The sequence below is a fragment of the Silurus aristotelis genome, assembly GCF_946808225.1.
Source record: "Silurus aristotelis genome assembly, chromosome: 5".
Lineage (NCBI taxonomy): Eukaryota > Metazoa > Chordata > Actinopteri > Siluriformes > Siluridae > Silurus > Silurus aristotelis.
The window spans coordinates 9468068-9485767 of record NC_139578.1 but is presented as its reverse complement, the minus strand read 5'-3'; the positions used below and the strand labels follow the sequence as shown (position 1 = coordinate 9485767).

The 17700-nt window shown below is 39.3% G+C and overlaps 1 protein-coding gene across 6 annotated transcripts in view; it reads right to left on the bottom strand.

The window, feature by feature from the left end:
* ctnnd2b (catenin (cadherin-associated protein), delta 2b) overlaps positions 1–17700 on the bottom strand; it is an 82178-nt gene that overhangs the window by 823 nt on the left and 63655 nt on the right. For 3 of the 6 annotated variants that reach the window (XM_083541970.1, XM_083541973.1, XM_083541971.1), the window contains 10 exons: positions 17311–17494; positions 12693–12810; positions 11394–11579; positions 10705–10899; positions 8644–8794; positions 7646–7862; positions 6159–6243; positions 5191–5317; positions 1167–1298; positions 588–664 (listed from right to left, as the gene is read on the bottom strand). In XM_083541970.1, coding sequence (XP_083398096.1) covers positions 588–664; positions 1167–1298; positions 5191–5317; positions 6159–6243; positions 7646–7862; positions 8644–8794; positions 10705–10899; positions 11394–11579; positions 12693–12810; positions 17311–17494 — 1472 coding nt within the window. The remainder of the gene's footprint in view (positions 1–587; positions 665–1166; positions 1299–5190; positions 5318–6158; positions 6244–7645; positions 7863–8643; positions 8795–10704; positions 10900–11393; positions 11580–12692; positions 12811–17310; positions 17495–17700) is intronic. The other 3 variants (XM_083541972.1, XM_083541974.1, XM_083541975.1) reach the window with 1 other exon arrangement.

Sequence of the window (17700 nt, the reverse complement as noted above, 5' to 3'; positions counted from 1 at the left end):
TCTCCCAGAAACAGGTGTATTTATATTGGGGTGACTTGACACTTTAACTGCACACAGGTGGTCTCCATTCCAGTAATTTTGTGTTGTCTGATGCCAGCTGGTTGCAACAGATTGCATTTATCAGTTGCGCAACAATGAGGCTGAAAAGTATTTTAGATATGCAACCTGGTATATTTTATAATTTCTCAATCTAAATATGTAAATAATTTTGTGAATTTTTTTTTAGCAATTGATATTGGAAATTTCCCACATCAGAATTATTTGTATTTTGTGTAGACTCACTAAAAATAACAATTATGTCCATTTTACTTACAGGTTGTACAGTAACACTACAAAATGTAGAAAACTTTTAATGGTTTTCAACGGCTTTTTTTTTGTCCCTGACATAATCTCAAAACATTAAAGCTGCTTTTTAATGCTTCAGTTGAAAGAATTTCAGTTAGAATTGCATTTTTTATTATTTGTTTGCTATTTCAGGACATTTGCTGAACATTTGTATATTTTGTATTATCTTCAGACCATTTTGCACATTCAGATCTGCAATAGTGTGGTGGAGAGTGTATTTCCAGCTGGTAAAAACTGCTTACCTGGTTATGTTTGAGGTCGTCACTGGGAGACACGTAAGCACCCCGGAACAGCGTGGCAGTCCCGCTGGAAATTTGAGCTGCAAACATACGAGGACAGGTTCGTGAATGTATTTAAAGTGTATATATTGGCTGAGATCATCTGCCTTAATGCAGGGAAATGAACAAGCAGCAAGAAATAGTTACTGCATGAAGCTGCCCAGATGAATGAATATCTGATGATACCTGCTTATCATCTGTTTAAGAAATACGAGACACTATATAGACAAAAGTAATGGGACACCTGACTTTTCCAACCATATGTGGTTCTTCCCCATTACCCATTACATTAGTAGAAGACTCCATCTACATCATCACCTGACCCTTGAACTAATGCCATTGTGTCTGAATGAGCAGAAATATTTCCACCCGCACCCCAATATCTAGTGGAACGTCTTCCCAGAAGAGTGGAGATTATTATAAAAGCAAGACACAGCTGAGTGTGGGATGGGACATGAATCTTACGGTCATAAACTATTGTCCATAGAGTGTCATTTCTTTCTTTCTTTGAGAAAGAACAAGTCGGTATTGCCTCAGCCTTACCTCCCATAGTGTCCTTCCTGGAGGTGTGTTCGCCCTTGTTGCCATGGTAACCGAGATTAGTTCCAGTCAACTCGTAGTCTGTCTTCCTCTCTTTCAGGCTCATCATCTCTCGTGGAGAGGTGGGGGCACTCGCTTAAAAAAAAAAAAAAAAAAAAAAAAAAGACAAACAAACGGGTCAACACCCGTACAATAAACATGTATAGGGAACAAATATCTTGGGCCAAAAAAAATTTAAGTTAGGCTTTTCTGTTTCATTGAGGGTTAAGGCTTAAAAAAACTCCTTTTTGCCAAATTTGTCAATACCAGTCTTCAGGAGATTATATATATTATATAAATATTAAGGAAAGTAAATGTGACTATTTATCTTCTAGATTTACACAAGCTACACATGTGAATGTGGGAACAGCGCTGCTCTTTTGCCAGTGCAGAGAAGAGACTGATGATGTTTGAAGACTGATGAGCAGATATCACTGTTTACTATCACTATTTACTTTCATCAGTCTATAAATATTATCTGCACCTATTAGCTGTTTTGGTTGTCTTTCCCTGGCTCTCATCTCTTTCGTCACATGTATGTCGATAAACATTGCAGGGAAGTAACAATGACAAGATCTACCAGAAAATTACTTAAAGTGAAGCAAAAGCTAAGCAACTGCACATTTTTACACATTTTTGGAGTGTGCATTTACTGATGTAGTGATAAGGAGGCCAGGGGTGCAGTTACCATTTCATCTTAAAGGTGTTCATAAGGGTTGAGGTCAGAACCTTTAAAGAGGCCACACTCAAGATCTTCCACTCCACCCCATGTAAACCATATCTTCATGCTGCTTGCTTTGTGTATAGGGCATTGTCAGCATTGGCATGCTGAAACAGGTTTGGGATCCTCCCAAAATTGATGGAGAATCTAATGTTCCCACATCCAGAGACATCATATACAACTGCGTGCATCCATTTTTTGTGGTAACAGTTTAGGGAATAACCGCACATGGCTAAAAAAGTCAGGTTTCAATTATTTTGTCCATAAAGTCTATGTTCATGTGTCCCAGTACTTTTATCCATATGGGCTATTTTGTCTCTTCATAGCTGATCTATTGTTCAAAAAATACACTAGATTGCTAACAGACCATTGACAATCAAACCCATTTGTGTTGTTCACACATCCAATTCCACATTTAGTCCTCCTTAGCAGTTAGTATCATCTTCACTCTTCTGAAAAGGCTTTTTTCAGCAGATTTTGGAGCATTAGTGAGGTCAGGTACTAATTTCAGGGAATGAGAACTGGGGTGAAGTTGGCGTTCCAGTTGACCCCAAATGTGTTCAGTCTGACTGAGGTTAGAGCTCTGTGTTCTACTTCAAACTTGTGAAACCAGGTCTTCATCTATCTGACTTTGAGCACAGGAATATTGCCATGTTGGAACAGGTTTGGGCCTCTTTATTCCAGTGAAGAGAAATTGTAATGCTACAGCATACAAATTGGATAGGAAATTGTGTGGCAACAGTTTGAGAAAGAACCACATAAGGGTGTGATGGTCTGGTGTCCATATACTTTTAACCGTATCGTGTATAAAGGTAATTTTAAATCAACCTGATCTAGATATAATCCACATAATGTCATAAGCATTTCATTTAAGCTGGACTTGAAGTATGATCTAAATCTTCCGACTGTAGTTTCTCAGGGGAGATGTAGGAGGATAGTTTTGGAATCCACATAAAAAGAACAAATGCTCAGATCATCTCCACAAAGTAGTAACACAATTTGGCAGGATGCTTCATCCCTTTGCGTGCTAATTACGCTGACTCGTCGTCTAACAAAGGGTTACAGTGGTGTACAGGGTATCGGTGACCTCTAGTGACCTCTCCATGATGAAAGCATGTGCAACAGAAGAGCACATTGAGATTTCTCTTCTTTTCGCGAGGTATAATTACCTTTTTTTCCACGAATGAAGTTTACCCGATGAATGAGTTAAATAAGTGTATTGCAGCTGTCGACAGAAAAAAAAAAAACTCTCTGCGCACTCAATCCACTTTCACGCTGTTTTAATAGAAAAGTTCGTATTCCCCCAGAAAATCTGATAGCCTGCCATAAGCATATAAGGCCCAATAGGATCATGTAAGGTAGGGTAAGAAGAGGTGGTGATCCACCACCTGGCATTGATATATAGCCAGGGTAGCAGATAAACCTTGCCACAGTCTTATGAAAGGTAGAAGTACAACCCCTTGCACAGATCTCAGAACTTGGAAGTTCTACAGCAGAGAGAGTTGAGACTGTTCAGTGTTTGTCACAGTTACATTTTCTCCGTGACTTTTGTCCTGTCCTGACGCAATCTTTTACTTTATATCAGGCTTCCAAAGTTCTGTATAAATGGATGGTGACAGGATGGCATGCTTTTTTCCAAATGTGCCTTTTAGTCAAATATCAATGAATATACAGTTAACCTTAATCAAAAGCAAAGGCACCCCTTTAAATTCCTGTGCCCTGAACCATTTGCTGTATCATCGTTCATTCACGTTTGATCTGATTGCTGATTTAGAAAAAGTAGAGGATTAAAAAAATAAAGTTTTTTAGGTATCTCCGGTATCATTGTGTGGTCAAAAATCCTAAATGAACAAAGTTTTCTACTGAATATATGGAGAAAAGTGTGTGAACACCTAACCATAAGATTCATATGTGCTAGTGGAAGATGTTCCACTAGATTTTAGAGTGTGGAGATTTGTGCTCATTCAGCAACAAGATGCAACTAAGAAGCAACTACTGATGTAGAGTGAGGAGGCCTGGGGTGCAGTCAGTGTTCCAGATCATCCCAAAGTTGTTCAACAGAAGTGAGGTCAGAGCTTTATAGCATTCCAAGATCTTCCACACCAATCCATGTAAACCATATCTTCCTGGAGTTCACTTTGTGCACAGGTGCATTGTCGTGCTGGAAGGTTTGGGTCTCGTAGTTCGAGTGAAGGAAAAATTTTGATGTTACTACATCCAAAGACATCATATACAACTGTGTGCTTCCATCTTTGTGGTAACAGCTTGGGAAAGAAGCACATATAGCTGGAAAAATCAGGCATCCCAATACATTTGTCCACATATTTTATACATGTATTTATTTACATATCAGAATGTATGCGATGGTTAATATAGTGCTTACTTGTGAATTTAATGATTGCACCATCTGCTTAAAAACTGAAGACAATTGACTGCTTGTATGCTGTCCCAGGACTGGTGAGATTAAATACAACTCTATACAGACACCTATTCATCATGGGTGTACATGTTATTATTTTGTAAAGATTGCACTATCTAGCTCTGAATCATACTGGTGAAAATATAGAATAATTCCATTTTAGGTGAGGCAGTCTATAGGCATATTTCCGCTCTGACTGAGCAGCAATTTCTTTTTGTTCATATAGTAATGTAGTCTTTGCAGAAGGCAATATTTAATAAAAAGTTTTTCAAAGATTAGTTCCCACACACACACACACACACACACACACACACACACACACACACACACACACACACACACACACACACACACACACACACACAAAAAACATTTACATACACATTTCATTTAAAACTGGATTTATCAGAGTATATACCAGAGGAAATGTAGGGTGTTTTCTTAACGGGAACTCTCCCGGTGGCTCCATTTATATGTGTCAATAAAACGGGGCCTCGTGTGAAAAATATTGAAGTCAAAATCAATTTCCAGGTGAATAATGACCATTGTGAAATTTGCCTAGGATGCATAAATCAAAGTTGCTTCGAGATCTTCCTGTAGTTTAGGTCTGCTATGAAAAATTTAAAATAACCCAATGTTTATAGCAAGTAGGACAACTTGCCTATTTACACATTTACATTAGTAATTCCTCCTGCGAGGCATCTTCTACCAAACGCAATTAATGCCAATGAAGACGCACGTTTCAGATACAGTATTGCTACCGAATTTTTATTCTGTATTCATTATATAACATTTATTTTCATTTTTATTCATATTTATTTAGCATTAAATGTCAGACGTTTACTCACCGGAGCGGTTATTGGGCGAAGTCCGCACCGGAGAGATGGATGGAGTGCGAGAGGAAGAATAAGGTCTCTGTCTGTCTCTCTCTATTGTAGAGGATGAGCCCACAAAGTGGTACTGGGAATAACCATCCTGCAAACAATGCAAATCAGTCAATGTGGCAGCTAGAGTGTTGCTTTTAACTAACTCGAAATAAAACACTGAAGTCCCTCTGAAATACTTCGTGGAGCAATTTTCTCCCAATTGTGTTGCAGCCCAGGTCAGATTTTGTAGCAGCTCTCTTCATCATCCTATAAAGTGGTCACTAGACTGTCCCAATCAGGAAAAGCCTTACACTGCATCTTTTCTTAAAACCCGTTTCATCTACGAAATCTATCTATCTTTGTACTTGTGATGAGAGCCTCGGATGGGATGAAACAAATCAACGGACGTGTCCTCAACACATTTAGCAGCTATCCTGCATAAGCAAATGTTTAATACTGCAGCACTTAACACTGCATTGTCCTTTCATGGATAATCAAAACTATATCTACATAACAAATCCACTTCCTTTGAAAAAAAACTTGCTTCTGGATAATGGTGTCTGACAAATGCTGTAAATTAAGAATCATGGATCATAGATTTTTATGTATTATCAGTGCCGGTCCATTAATATTGGCACCCTTAGTAAATATGATCATAGAAGACTTGTCTGTTTATCTATCTATCTATCTATCTATCTATCTATCTATCTATCTATCTATCTATCTATCTATCTATCTATCTATCTATCTATCTATCTATCTATCTATCTATCTATCTATCTATCTATCAGCACTTTAATTAGTCTATCATTTGTGCTACCTGCCTAAGATAATAGATCTGAGTCCACTCCATTGCCCATATTTGCCAAGGGAGCCAATATTTCTGAAGGGCACTGTATTATGTATATAATATTTAATAATATATTTACTAATAATTCATAATTTACTACCTTTTTGTACAAGCTGCGCAGATCCCGGTACTGCCACATGCTATTTAAAACTTGAGATGCGGCTTTCACCACTTTAGGGGAGTGTCTAGAGGGGAACATTTGGGTGAAAATGGTTAAAAACCGCACACTCTGCAAAACCGAAAGAACAACAGTAAGTTCATTTTAGAGACTGTACAAGACAGAAAAAAAATATAAAAAAGGTGAGAGAAATGGACATGATACATTTTAATATTTCTACACATTTACCTACATAATAGTCAACCAGTAAGAAAAAATGGAAGGTCATGCATGTACGCTTTATAAACAATGTATGTGGACACCTGACCACAAAATTGGTGCATTTTGAACATCCCATTCCACATTTAATCAAAATTTTCTGTTATATTAACCTCCACATTTTTTTTATTTTATTTTTTATGTTCCATTAGATTTTGGAGTGTGCTCATGGATTCTCATTCAGCCACAAGGGTGATAGTTATCTCAGGTACTGATGTAGGGTATGGAAACATGAAAGTGTTTCAATTCGTTCTCTATAGCAGGGCACTCATTTCATTCTCTATAGCAGGGCACTCAATTCATTCTCTATAGCAGGGCACTCAAAATCTCAGACTTCAACCCATGTAAATGATATCTTCATGGAGCTGACTTCGTGCACATGGGTATTGTCCTGCTGTAACAGGTTTGGGTCTTCTAGTTCAAGCAAACGGAAAGTTGCATTTAACCACATATTGCTGGAAAAAGTCAGGTGTCCCAGTATTTCTCTTCATATAGTGTATATGTAGGACTGTGCCAGGACTGAGTGGCTCATGCTTTAGTATAGTAAAGCAGAGAACTTGATTATTTTTAGTAACCTGAGCTCATGTTAGCTTTAATTACTTAATGGAAATGTTTCCAAAGCCTGCCAGAAACGTCTGTCGTTCAAGTCCTATAGATCACTGAGAATGCTCTCGAAAGAAACACCCACAGTTCACTGCACAATTGACAAAGATAAATGAAAAATGACTTCAATCCTGTCTGTAGTTGGACTTGTGCCCATGGGCCAGTAAAAAGTAATTTTCCTTCCTATAAAGAAAAAAATCTATTGGAATTCTTAAAGCAAATGATGGAACAGCACGCTCTCATTGGTCTCGCATGTTAACATCTCTGCCAGAGGCGAACGAATTACCAGGCACTTCTCCATAACGATTCGAGCTGGAGATAAGACAGCACCTTGCAATGAGAAAAGCACCGTGGGCGAGTTACAGACTAGAGAAGACATTAAATCTGTAGCTAGCATTAAAGTAATATTTTATTTAAAAGCCCTTTTAAGAAAACACTCATAACAAATAGCCTGTTCAAGCATTCTGTATATCAAGATATGTATAATAACTCCAATAGCTGCTCTGATAAGTTTTTTTGGTTCTCTATAAGCCTTTGTATGAAAATGCATGCAAAATGTCCCTTGTGTGCTGTATGTACATGATCTGTGAGGCAGCTCTGATACATACTTATCTCCCTTGCTACGTGCAATGCCAATAAGCTTCTCAATGCCTCCAGCGTCACGTAAGGCCTTGGCGTTTTCCATGTTCTTGGTAATGACCTCGTGAAGAGCGCAGCAGATGGCTGTGATGGTGTCGTCGGACATGCTCTTTCCCACGCCACCACCACTGCTGTTATTGTTGCCTCCTGGAAGGCGGTGGACCAGGTCTCTCATGGCGTACTTGCCTTCAGGGGGAGCAGGAAGAGAGAGGGAGGTTTATAGGCAGATGGAACAGAGACCGTTTGAGGAGGTGGGTGTGTACAATCTGTGTTTTCCCGAGACACGTTTCAACAATTCAAGTCCGAATAGTTCCACATTTGCTCTTAAGTCCTTTCAGACTGCAGAGGCACAACCATGCGATTAACAGTATTAACATCATGTGAAACATTTTCATGTGTTTATGAGCCAATTATGTTCCGGAGTGCACCAAAGTGCTTCATAACGTTATTATTTCTGCATACTAAGTAATGGAATACTTCAGGAGAGGCTCCTCCACTTCAGCATGCTTTCAGAGCTCTTTATTTCTCACATGACACACATGCCTCTGCCTTAGACCGAGACCAGACTGACTGGTTGCCATGGAGACGCCGAGGCGCACCTCGGCACCCAAACCATTGCTAAGATCGATAATTGTCTGTTGCTGCAACATTTCTAACAATAACGTGGCACCTCTTATGCTAGAATACGATTATTAAATAACCAAGATTGCCTGCTGGATTTATTAAATAACAGAGATTACTTGCTATGCACACACACACACACACACACACACACACACACACACACACACACACACACACACACACAGAGCACTCTCACAGATATTACAATCCACAGAGCAAAAGTAATTAGAAAATACAATGAATGTGGTACAAAGAACCGTTATTGTATGAGTGCACGATTCACCCTTCGAACAATCAACTACAAAATGTCGAAAGTATTCAGCTCTTCAATGCCTAAACGTACCGATGAGCTCTTTGTTCCTCACATCCAAAGCCATGTTCCTGAGTGCCGTGGCCACGGCACACACCACGCGGTCGTTATCGATTCTCAGCAGCTCCACCAGGATTGGAAGGCCCTTCTCTTTTCTTACAGCTGCCCGGATATACACTGACCACTACAAAACACACAGTTGGGGGAAAAAAAGGCATTTTACGAGCCACTCAAACAGCAGATCCTCTTTAGTGTGTGCATGATAGTTTAGGCTTTTATATATTCCGTAATTTCCGGACATATATAAGCCGCACCCACTGAATTTTACAAATATTTTTATATTGAACATAAATAAGCCGCACCTGTCTATAATGAACTTTACACAGGCTTTAACGAAAGACACGTTACACACGGTGTAACGAGTGAAATATGTTGCGCTTCCTTTAGGAGCATAGCGGTATTTTGGGAATAGCCTGGCACTGCATTTTTCCGCTATTACTGCATGTGTTCAAGACGAGGATTATGTCCTTATTATTTTCTGATGCTCATTTCTAAGTTTCTTTGACTAACCCATAACGCTGTTGCCAAGAAAAACAAAAAGAACGAGTTTTGGAAACCTGTCTGTGCTTATATGATTTGTGTTGCAACTGGAGTTAGTGAGCTCTCCCTTCACCCAGACTCAACGCGTTACAACGGCTTGTATCTAAACAGTAGCCTACCAAGAAAGTCATTGTTCACTGTCTTTCTCCTTCCTTTCACAACTATTTTTCTTTAGAGTTTATCTTTTGGCATCGTCGTGCGTTAAAAAAAAACAATTCTTTTCTCCCGATTCCGTTCAAAATGTGGGAAAAAAGTAGCGGCTTATAGTCCAAAAAATACGGTATATATATTATATATATGATTCCATTATGTCTTAGCTACATTAGCCTTTCAGTTTCAAATAAATATGCAAATGTGAAATATTTATTTGAACTGCTTCCTGTTCCCTCCTGAAATATTCTTAGACTAAAAAAGCTTCTGTATTTATATATAAAATTGCAAGCCATTTTAATCCAACAACCTGCACATTCATTTATTTATTCACTCAGCTAATCATGTGGTAGCAGTATGTAAAATCATGCACATCCAGGTCAAAAACAGTTTATAGTTCACATTAAAATGTGATCTCAATGGCACGTTTTTTGGGGAGGTTTTTTTGCCGCCAGAAATGCTGTTTTGAGTTTTCCATAAAACCGGTGATCTTCAGGGATTTTTACCCACACACTAGTTTCCAGGGATCATGCAGCATGTTGTAAAAACTAAGCGTATACGGTGAGCGGCAGAAACAGTTGATGGCAGAGAGGCCAGACTGGTTCGAGCTGTGGCTGTACCTGCAACTCGAATAATCACTTTTCCCAGCTGCGGTGTGCTAAAAAAGCATCTCAAAATGCACTACGCATTAACCGTTGAGGAGGATGAGTGACAACAGCACAAGGCTAGTTAAAGGTTTTATGTGTATGAGGCTCTCTTCCCTGTTACAGCCAATAAAATAATTTTTAGCTTAATGGGATCGTTCACCAAAAAATCTGAAATGCTTTTCGGCTCATCGTGGCTGTAAAGAGTGTTTATGTAACTAACTGTGGCCTTCTTGTAAGAAATAAAACATTCCGATCATTTTCCTCTGACCATTTTCATCAACAAGATGTTTCCACCAGCAGAACTGAAGCTCTATAGGATTCTGTGTAAACTCTATAGTGCTGTGCGTGAACTTTCCTCTCAACTTTTGTGATTTTAGGCATTGTGCTGCTGCCACAGGATTGGCTGATTGAAGAATTGTGAGAATGAGCAGGAGCGCAGCCAATTCTGTTTCCCAAGTGGCTAGCGAGTATAAGTGAATAAGCGAAATTTTAACTGCTAGCATAGTTTTTATATAACAGTAGTTTTAACTTAGCTGAAAAGAAGATAATATTAAATATACAGAAAGAAGGCTGGAAGGCTAGGATGCGTGTTGGAGCACCGCGAAGGCATAGCTCAAGTTATGCGAATGTGTTTGTGTCGATAGGAGTGCAAGTTGACCCAGTGTGGCTGTGGTTTTGAGAGGGTGGCATTACTCACTGGCTTCGGGGTGGGGCCTACCTTCCAGCTGCCTGCTGCCAGATTCTGTAGAGCCCCTGCAGCCCCCTCAAGCGTGTCCGGGTTAGAGCACTCTGACAGCAGCGTGAGGTACGGCTTCACAATGGACGGGTGCCAGAGCATCTGCAGCCCCTTTGGAGGATCGCCGGAGTCTGGAAAAGGACCGACGCCGTCCCACTGAGAGCACAGGAAGAGCGGACCTCATTAAACCCTCGATTTATATAAACTACCCTAGAGAAGAACAGCAACTTCAGTGCCTTATTGATAGAAAGTAGTAAACAGAAAGCGAAAAAAGATTTTCCAAAACCATTCGAAGTTAGCTGCAACAGGTGTACCGTAAGGCAGCTGCTGCATCATCACATTCTCAGATTTGCTTGTGCAGCACAGTAAATCACTTCAAATGCGTTTGCGTTTGGCAATTTAATTTAAAAGCCACCGGGCTAGAAGATAATGCAACCTTGGAGCTTCCCGCTGAACCCTAGTGGCTGCGGGAGAATGCGGCCAATGGCCCCACTATTGCTACTGTTTTCAGAGCCTAAATGAAATCAGCTCTCTAAAGTAAGTAATTATCTACTGGAAGAGGGTTGATTGGCGACGCAGGCTGCCTGAATGGCAGCGCTGCTAAGTGGCGCTAATTGCTAGCAGCTGTGGTGCTCGTGCCTGTGGCCCACCTGATCGTGGCTCTTCTTTTTCTTCTTCTTCTTGCCCCAGCAGCCAGAGCTCTCGGCGTCCTTCCCGCTGGCGTCGGTGCATAGCACCCCGTCCAGCTCGTCTGAGCCCAGCTGCTGCCCCTGAGACGTCTCTGCTGCTAGCCGATAGGACAGGTTCCTCAGGATGCACACGCAGTTCTCAACAGTCTTTTAGAAAAAAAATGACACAAAGAAGAAAGAAATCCAGGATAAAAAGATGACGACCAGGCTGGAATTAGCATTTTCTGAGGCTTGCAACCGATCTTCTTTGATGCATATGGCCAATTATTTTTGCACAACCTTCTGTACTGTATTTTTGCACAACCTTTTTTGCACACAACCTTCATACTGTCTATGGACAATCCTTCTTGCACAACCTACTGTACTGCTCTGCACTACTGTGTAACTGTTTTTACTTGTCTCAGGTTGTCTCTTGTCTGTTTTATTTTTAAATAAAACCCCCTCTCCTTTTTTGCACTAAATGTTGCACATGTGCACTTTGTTTTGTTAGTTTAAAGTCATGTGTACTTCTGTGTTCCTTTTGTTGATTTATGTTGTTTGCTGTACTGCACTGTATACGGCTGAAATGACAATAAAGCCGATTTGACTTGATGACTGACGTGATGGTTAACAAATTATTGAATTTTTAGTACAAACTAAAGTTTTTTCAGACATTTGCAAAACCGATGTTTTACTGCAACAATGTTGTTAATAGTTTTTTTTATTAGATTGAGAGCTAATCCTATTCTGCTGAGCATTGATGCAGGACAAAGCAATGGAAGAGACTTTGAATTGCTTTTGGGGATTTAAATATCTTGACAGTCTGCTTTTTCCTAATTCTCTGACTTGGTCTCATGTATTACAGAAATTTTTAAGAGCTCTTAAGATGCAAAGAAAGCTGAAGACTGAATAGAAGAACATGCCTTCAACTTAATCTGCCCAATTACCATTGTGTTCTTGAAATACTCTATGAATACAATGGTGAGGAAGGAATGCACAAACACTCAATACTAATTACTACTGGAATGAGTAAAACATATTGAGGCTGTATCTCTCTCAAATCTCCCTCTAAATGGTTCATATAATGTCTAGACGTGTATATATCTGTGTCTATGCCTCTAATAGATCCTGAATCTTCTGTTTAGCCTATTATATGTCAAATCTGTGCTTCAACCTCACTGTCTTTTATCTTGATTCACTAATTGATTGAATGAAGATTAATGTACCTGGTGTTCAGAATTATGTTAAAAAAAACAAAAAAAAAACAATAATGCTCCAGACCTTGCTGTCAATCTCGCTGCTGCCCAGTGCGGTCTGAATGACGTAAAGCAGTGCATCCGTCAGCCCCTCGCACTCTCTCATCCTGCGCCGAGCCTCCTCTCCTGCGGAGCTCACGTTCCTGCGGAGCACACGTAACAGCGTTTGGTGCAACTACCTTTCAACATCAGTGAAGTCTTTATCCTTTCTTCCGACAGTGAGCAAGTGTTTCATGTGCTGCAAGACACCAACAAGTCACAAGGAATAAATTATATACGATGGGCCCCAATACAGTTAAAAAAACAAACAAAAAAAATAACTTGCTGTGCTGGAATCTGTGATTGAAAAGATGCGTGGTATCTACTGCAATCTGAATATTTTGTTAATCTCGAGGGTGCGTGGTCCTGGAGGGCTCATTAGTGTACAGCCTACCACGTGGCAAATCAAAGGCTAAATCATCATTCCTTTGGCGCTAGAAAAATCCTGCCATTCCTGCAGGTGCTGTGGCAGCGGCGCTCGACTGTTAAATATTCAATTGGTTTCCCAGAGCCTCGGTCAACCGTGAAACAGATTAATTAGCACACAGAGCTTAGGGGATAGCTCGGGCCAGCCAGCTCACTTCCAGTGTGACTCTGCATTTCCTCTGCCACTGTCCAGTTGCCTCAAACCTTAATGGGAGCTGTCTTTAATGGACTTTGTTGTTTCTGCATTGTTCAGAAGCTTAGGAAAGCACAAATTTATGTGTAAAAGTATCTGATTGGTAAACTGAGCACTAAAACGAAACATCAATAGGTGAAAACGCTATGCACACGCCAGAATGTAAAAAGTACACATGCCTACCGCATTATAAATGATCATGCATCAAAAAAATGCAGTCATGCTCAATATGGCTAAAACATATAACCCCCCCCAACAAAAAAATGCACAAGCAGGCAAATGCACTGGCTGTGATCTCATTGTTCTTTGTAGACAGGCTATTCTGGCCAGCCCACATATATCAGCAACAACGAAAAAATGCCTGAAAGAGTGCCAATTGATTCCCAGTGCCAGCTCTATAATCACATTGGCCCTTATTCATTAAAGCTGCCCAGAAACAAATGCAGATTTGCGCGTGCCGAATGACGTACAAAAGAACGCGTGCCTTGCTTAATGAGCGCTGTCGTACAACATGAAATCTGTGATGTGAGCGCAAATAATAAATCAGCAACACGGAATCCAGCCGCTGGTCATATCTCTCAATTTCATATGCATAAGGCATATGAATTCTTCTCATATACAACAAAACAGCCCCTAACGCATGCAGGTGCTGCAATAGTGAGCTAATAAAAGCGTTCAAGCAAGCTATCCAATATTTGAAGAAGATCTCATAGGAGGATGAAACATCCTAAATCTGGGGAAAGAAACACTGAGAGGGCAAAAGATTTATCTCAGTGAAGTTAGAAATGTTTTTGCTTGAGGTTGCTGCAAAAATAAAGACAAAAATGTGATTTATTTTATAAATAAAAACCATTTATGCTAACCATTGTGTAGACACTATTTTCTGTGTTTAAGTGAACAGAATCATTTGTAGTTGATCATCTCTAAAAAACAGCGGTGGAAAGTAACAAATGACATCAGCTCGCATTAGTGAATTTGAGTCGCTTTTTTCCCAATGTAATTTTTATAGGGCTGTCAAAATTAAAGCGTTAATAGTAATTCATTTTAACGGCACTGATTTTATTAACACGCGTGCATTTCCGATTGACCATTTTTATAAAAAAATATAAAAGAGGCAAAATTCTAACTTTCAACCCAACACACATTTATTCACGACATCCTTTCCTATTAAAAACCTCCTAAAAAATAATAAATAAACATTTGTTTTACTGATGCGCCAAGTCTCAAATCAAGCACCGAAATCCACCGCGGTGCACACATCCGGCGATTAAAACAGTTCGGGTGGAAACATTGCAAAAGTTCCTTTTGATGTCGATTTAAGTCATTTAAAACACAATAATTACTTTAAAACACGGTCTGGGGTTCAAGCCCCGGTATCGCCGAGCTGCCACTCTTGGGCCCTTGAGCAAGGCCCTTAACCCTCTATGCTCCGGGGGTCCCTTACGAGGGAAATATCAAGAGTGACGTGTCGGAGTGACGTGGGGCCGCCTTCCCGTGGGCTCACCACCTGCAGAAGGGACCGTAAGGGACGGTGCTGTGAGGATTGGGCAGCAGTCGAAGGCGGGGGCCTGCTTAGACTGCTGCCCCCGCGACCCGAATTACGGATAAGCGGGAGAAAATGAATGAAAGGATGAATGAATAATTACTTTAAAACATGTACAAGAATATTTTTACGAGCTGCCCGGTCATCTGAAAATGTAAACAAGCTTGTCAGTTTGAGCAACTGGTTCAGTGTACAGAAAGAAAAAATAGAAACCTGGTATTTCTGTTATTTTTTTTTATGTGTATAATAGACATGAACAAGTTCCTTAAAAAAATATCTATGACCTTTAAAGCATGTGTAGTGTTCATGCTCTATGTTGAGGATGGTGTAACTAATAATAAACACACATTTGCATAAAGCATCCATATTTATCCATGCCCATGTTGATTAGAGTATTTCTAAAGTATACTATTAATAGTAGTAATTAATTAATAGTGATAGTATTAATTTAAGGTACATTTAGAACAGGTAAAAATGTGCGATTAAGGTGCGATTATTCGCGAGTTAACTCGTGACAAGCATGCGATGAATTTCGATTAAATATTATAATCGATTGACAGCGTAAAATTTTTTTTTTTGTACTTATGTTTGTTTAAAGTATTGTACTTAACTCTATTTTAAATCCTATCCATTACTGAGTTAAACAATTTAAATCTAAATGTTGCAATTGGAAAAAAATTGAAGAAAAAAATCACGCCCTGGATTTAACAGTACTTTTACTTCAGTAGAATATTTGATTACTCTTTCCACCTCTGATAAAAACAAGCCAAATATTTACCAATGAACTTTATAAAAAATTAATACATTGGAATAAACGTACATTTTACATCATCTTCGATGTCTGAAAGCAAACCTGACTAAAAAAAAAAAATCAAGCAACAACAAACTGATTTGAAAGTAATCACCCCTCCTGATCTTGAACACCGCGCTGGTGTCTGGTGACCTTCAGAGCATACTCTAATTTTAGTCATGTAAAGAGAGAAAAAGTAAAGCATATAGTTTACATGAACCTGGCTAATATAACTGACCATCTAATCCACTAGCCTACTAACACACTCAAACCTGGTTTAATTGGACAGTTTGATGGAAATGGTCTTCTTGTTATCAAAAAGAATAGCCAAACCCTATACTTTTTTAGATTTCACATTTACATATTTAGATATCATGAGCCATATCTGGCACTGGGTGTTGTGATGATTTCAGCTAAAGCGGTAGACTTCATGGCAGCCATGGAGCCGGACTACATACAGTAGCAATTAGCTTTTTCCCATCAATATGAATACAATTACAATATACAATTATATAACACTGCATCCAGTGCATCTGATTATTCATTCCTTAATTATAGCACTATAGAGGTCAGTTTAGACAAGTGCAAAATGGACACGATGAGCTATTTCTCGCAGCTGAGTGATGTCGCACTATATGTTCCTGATTGTGCACGACCGGTGTGGAAAACCCACCAAAAAACCACACAATTTTAGTTCACATTAGTCTCTTTTGCAAAAGTGTTACTATAAATGGAATGGAAAAAAAATACATACCTTATGAAGAACTGGCGAACTGGATTACCCCAGATACCACCTACTACTGATCCAATCCACCAATTTACTGATCGCTTATATTTTCGTACGTACAATGAAAATGGATTGTCATCATAATCGATGCTGAGACAAGCCATCAAATGTGGCTTAAACATAGTTAGTCAAACCAATTACATTTAGCAGCAGTGTTTCCTAAAGGCCACCAAGCTCATTAGCAAATTAGAGCCACTATTGAGCGAATGTAAAATGTACAATGAGAACTCAATACACAGTGACATTTCTCGGATGTACAAAGTTCATTTCTCTCAGGCACAATACTGTATAAACCACTAGCTTTAAAAAAAAAAGGGACTCCATGTACAGAGTGCTTACACACACCCAAAATCACACCTAATAGAACAACAATGACTAAGCCAGTAAGCTAGTGGATAAGCAGTAGTACAAAGCTGTACACAGCGAAGACGATTTCCAATTACACACTGCCTACATAAATCTTCTGTTGGTGCTATGGATTTATTTAAACTACAGATCTAATTAAAAACAAAAAACTCTCAGTGTGTTTTGTTCACTTTGTGCATCTGTAACAGTGCTGTAATAGTGTCTGAGGTAAATCAATATTCAGATAAAGACAGTTAAATACGCATGTGACACCTGAATGAGTGGTAACTATAAGAACAACTATTGCAATTAGCCAATCAATGCAGTCCTGTATCTTGAATTACAGCTGGAATTATTAAATACTGTACCTTCTGCTCATATTTGAGGTTATGTGGTATGAATCATATCATCAATATCATAATGGTTTACTTCACAACCCATTTTAGATTCCAGTTTTATAATTGTGTGGATAACAAATCTCTTACTCTTTCGTGTGTGTATTGCATATTTGAAATGCTACCTGAGGCATCCGGTGGCGTTACGGAGCACTTGTGAAGAGTGCAGGTGCAGTTTGCGCTCGTCCTGGTGTGGGGAGGAGTCCCAGCCAGAGTGAGGGATGATCACGGTGTTGGTGAGCACAGCTAGAGCATCCTGGATTATAGGCATCTTCAACGCATCACATGAAGACAAGTTCCAAAGCACGCCTGCACATAGCCATGCCCAAAATAACCATGAGTCAAATATATCAATCTCACCAATACAACATAAAAGACTTACAGCTCACACATAAGAGTATTGAAACAATAAGGTCAAGGTATTTGGGTTTGTGAACAAAAGATTAGTATGAGATAAGATCGAGTTTTTTTTTTGTTTTTAATTTTTAATCTAGATGTGTAAACAACTTTTTTAA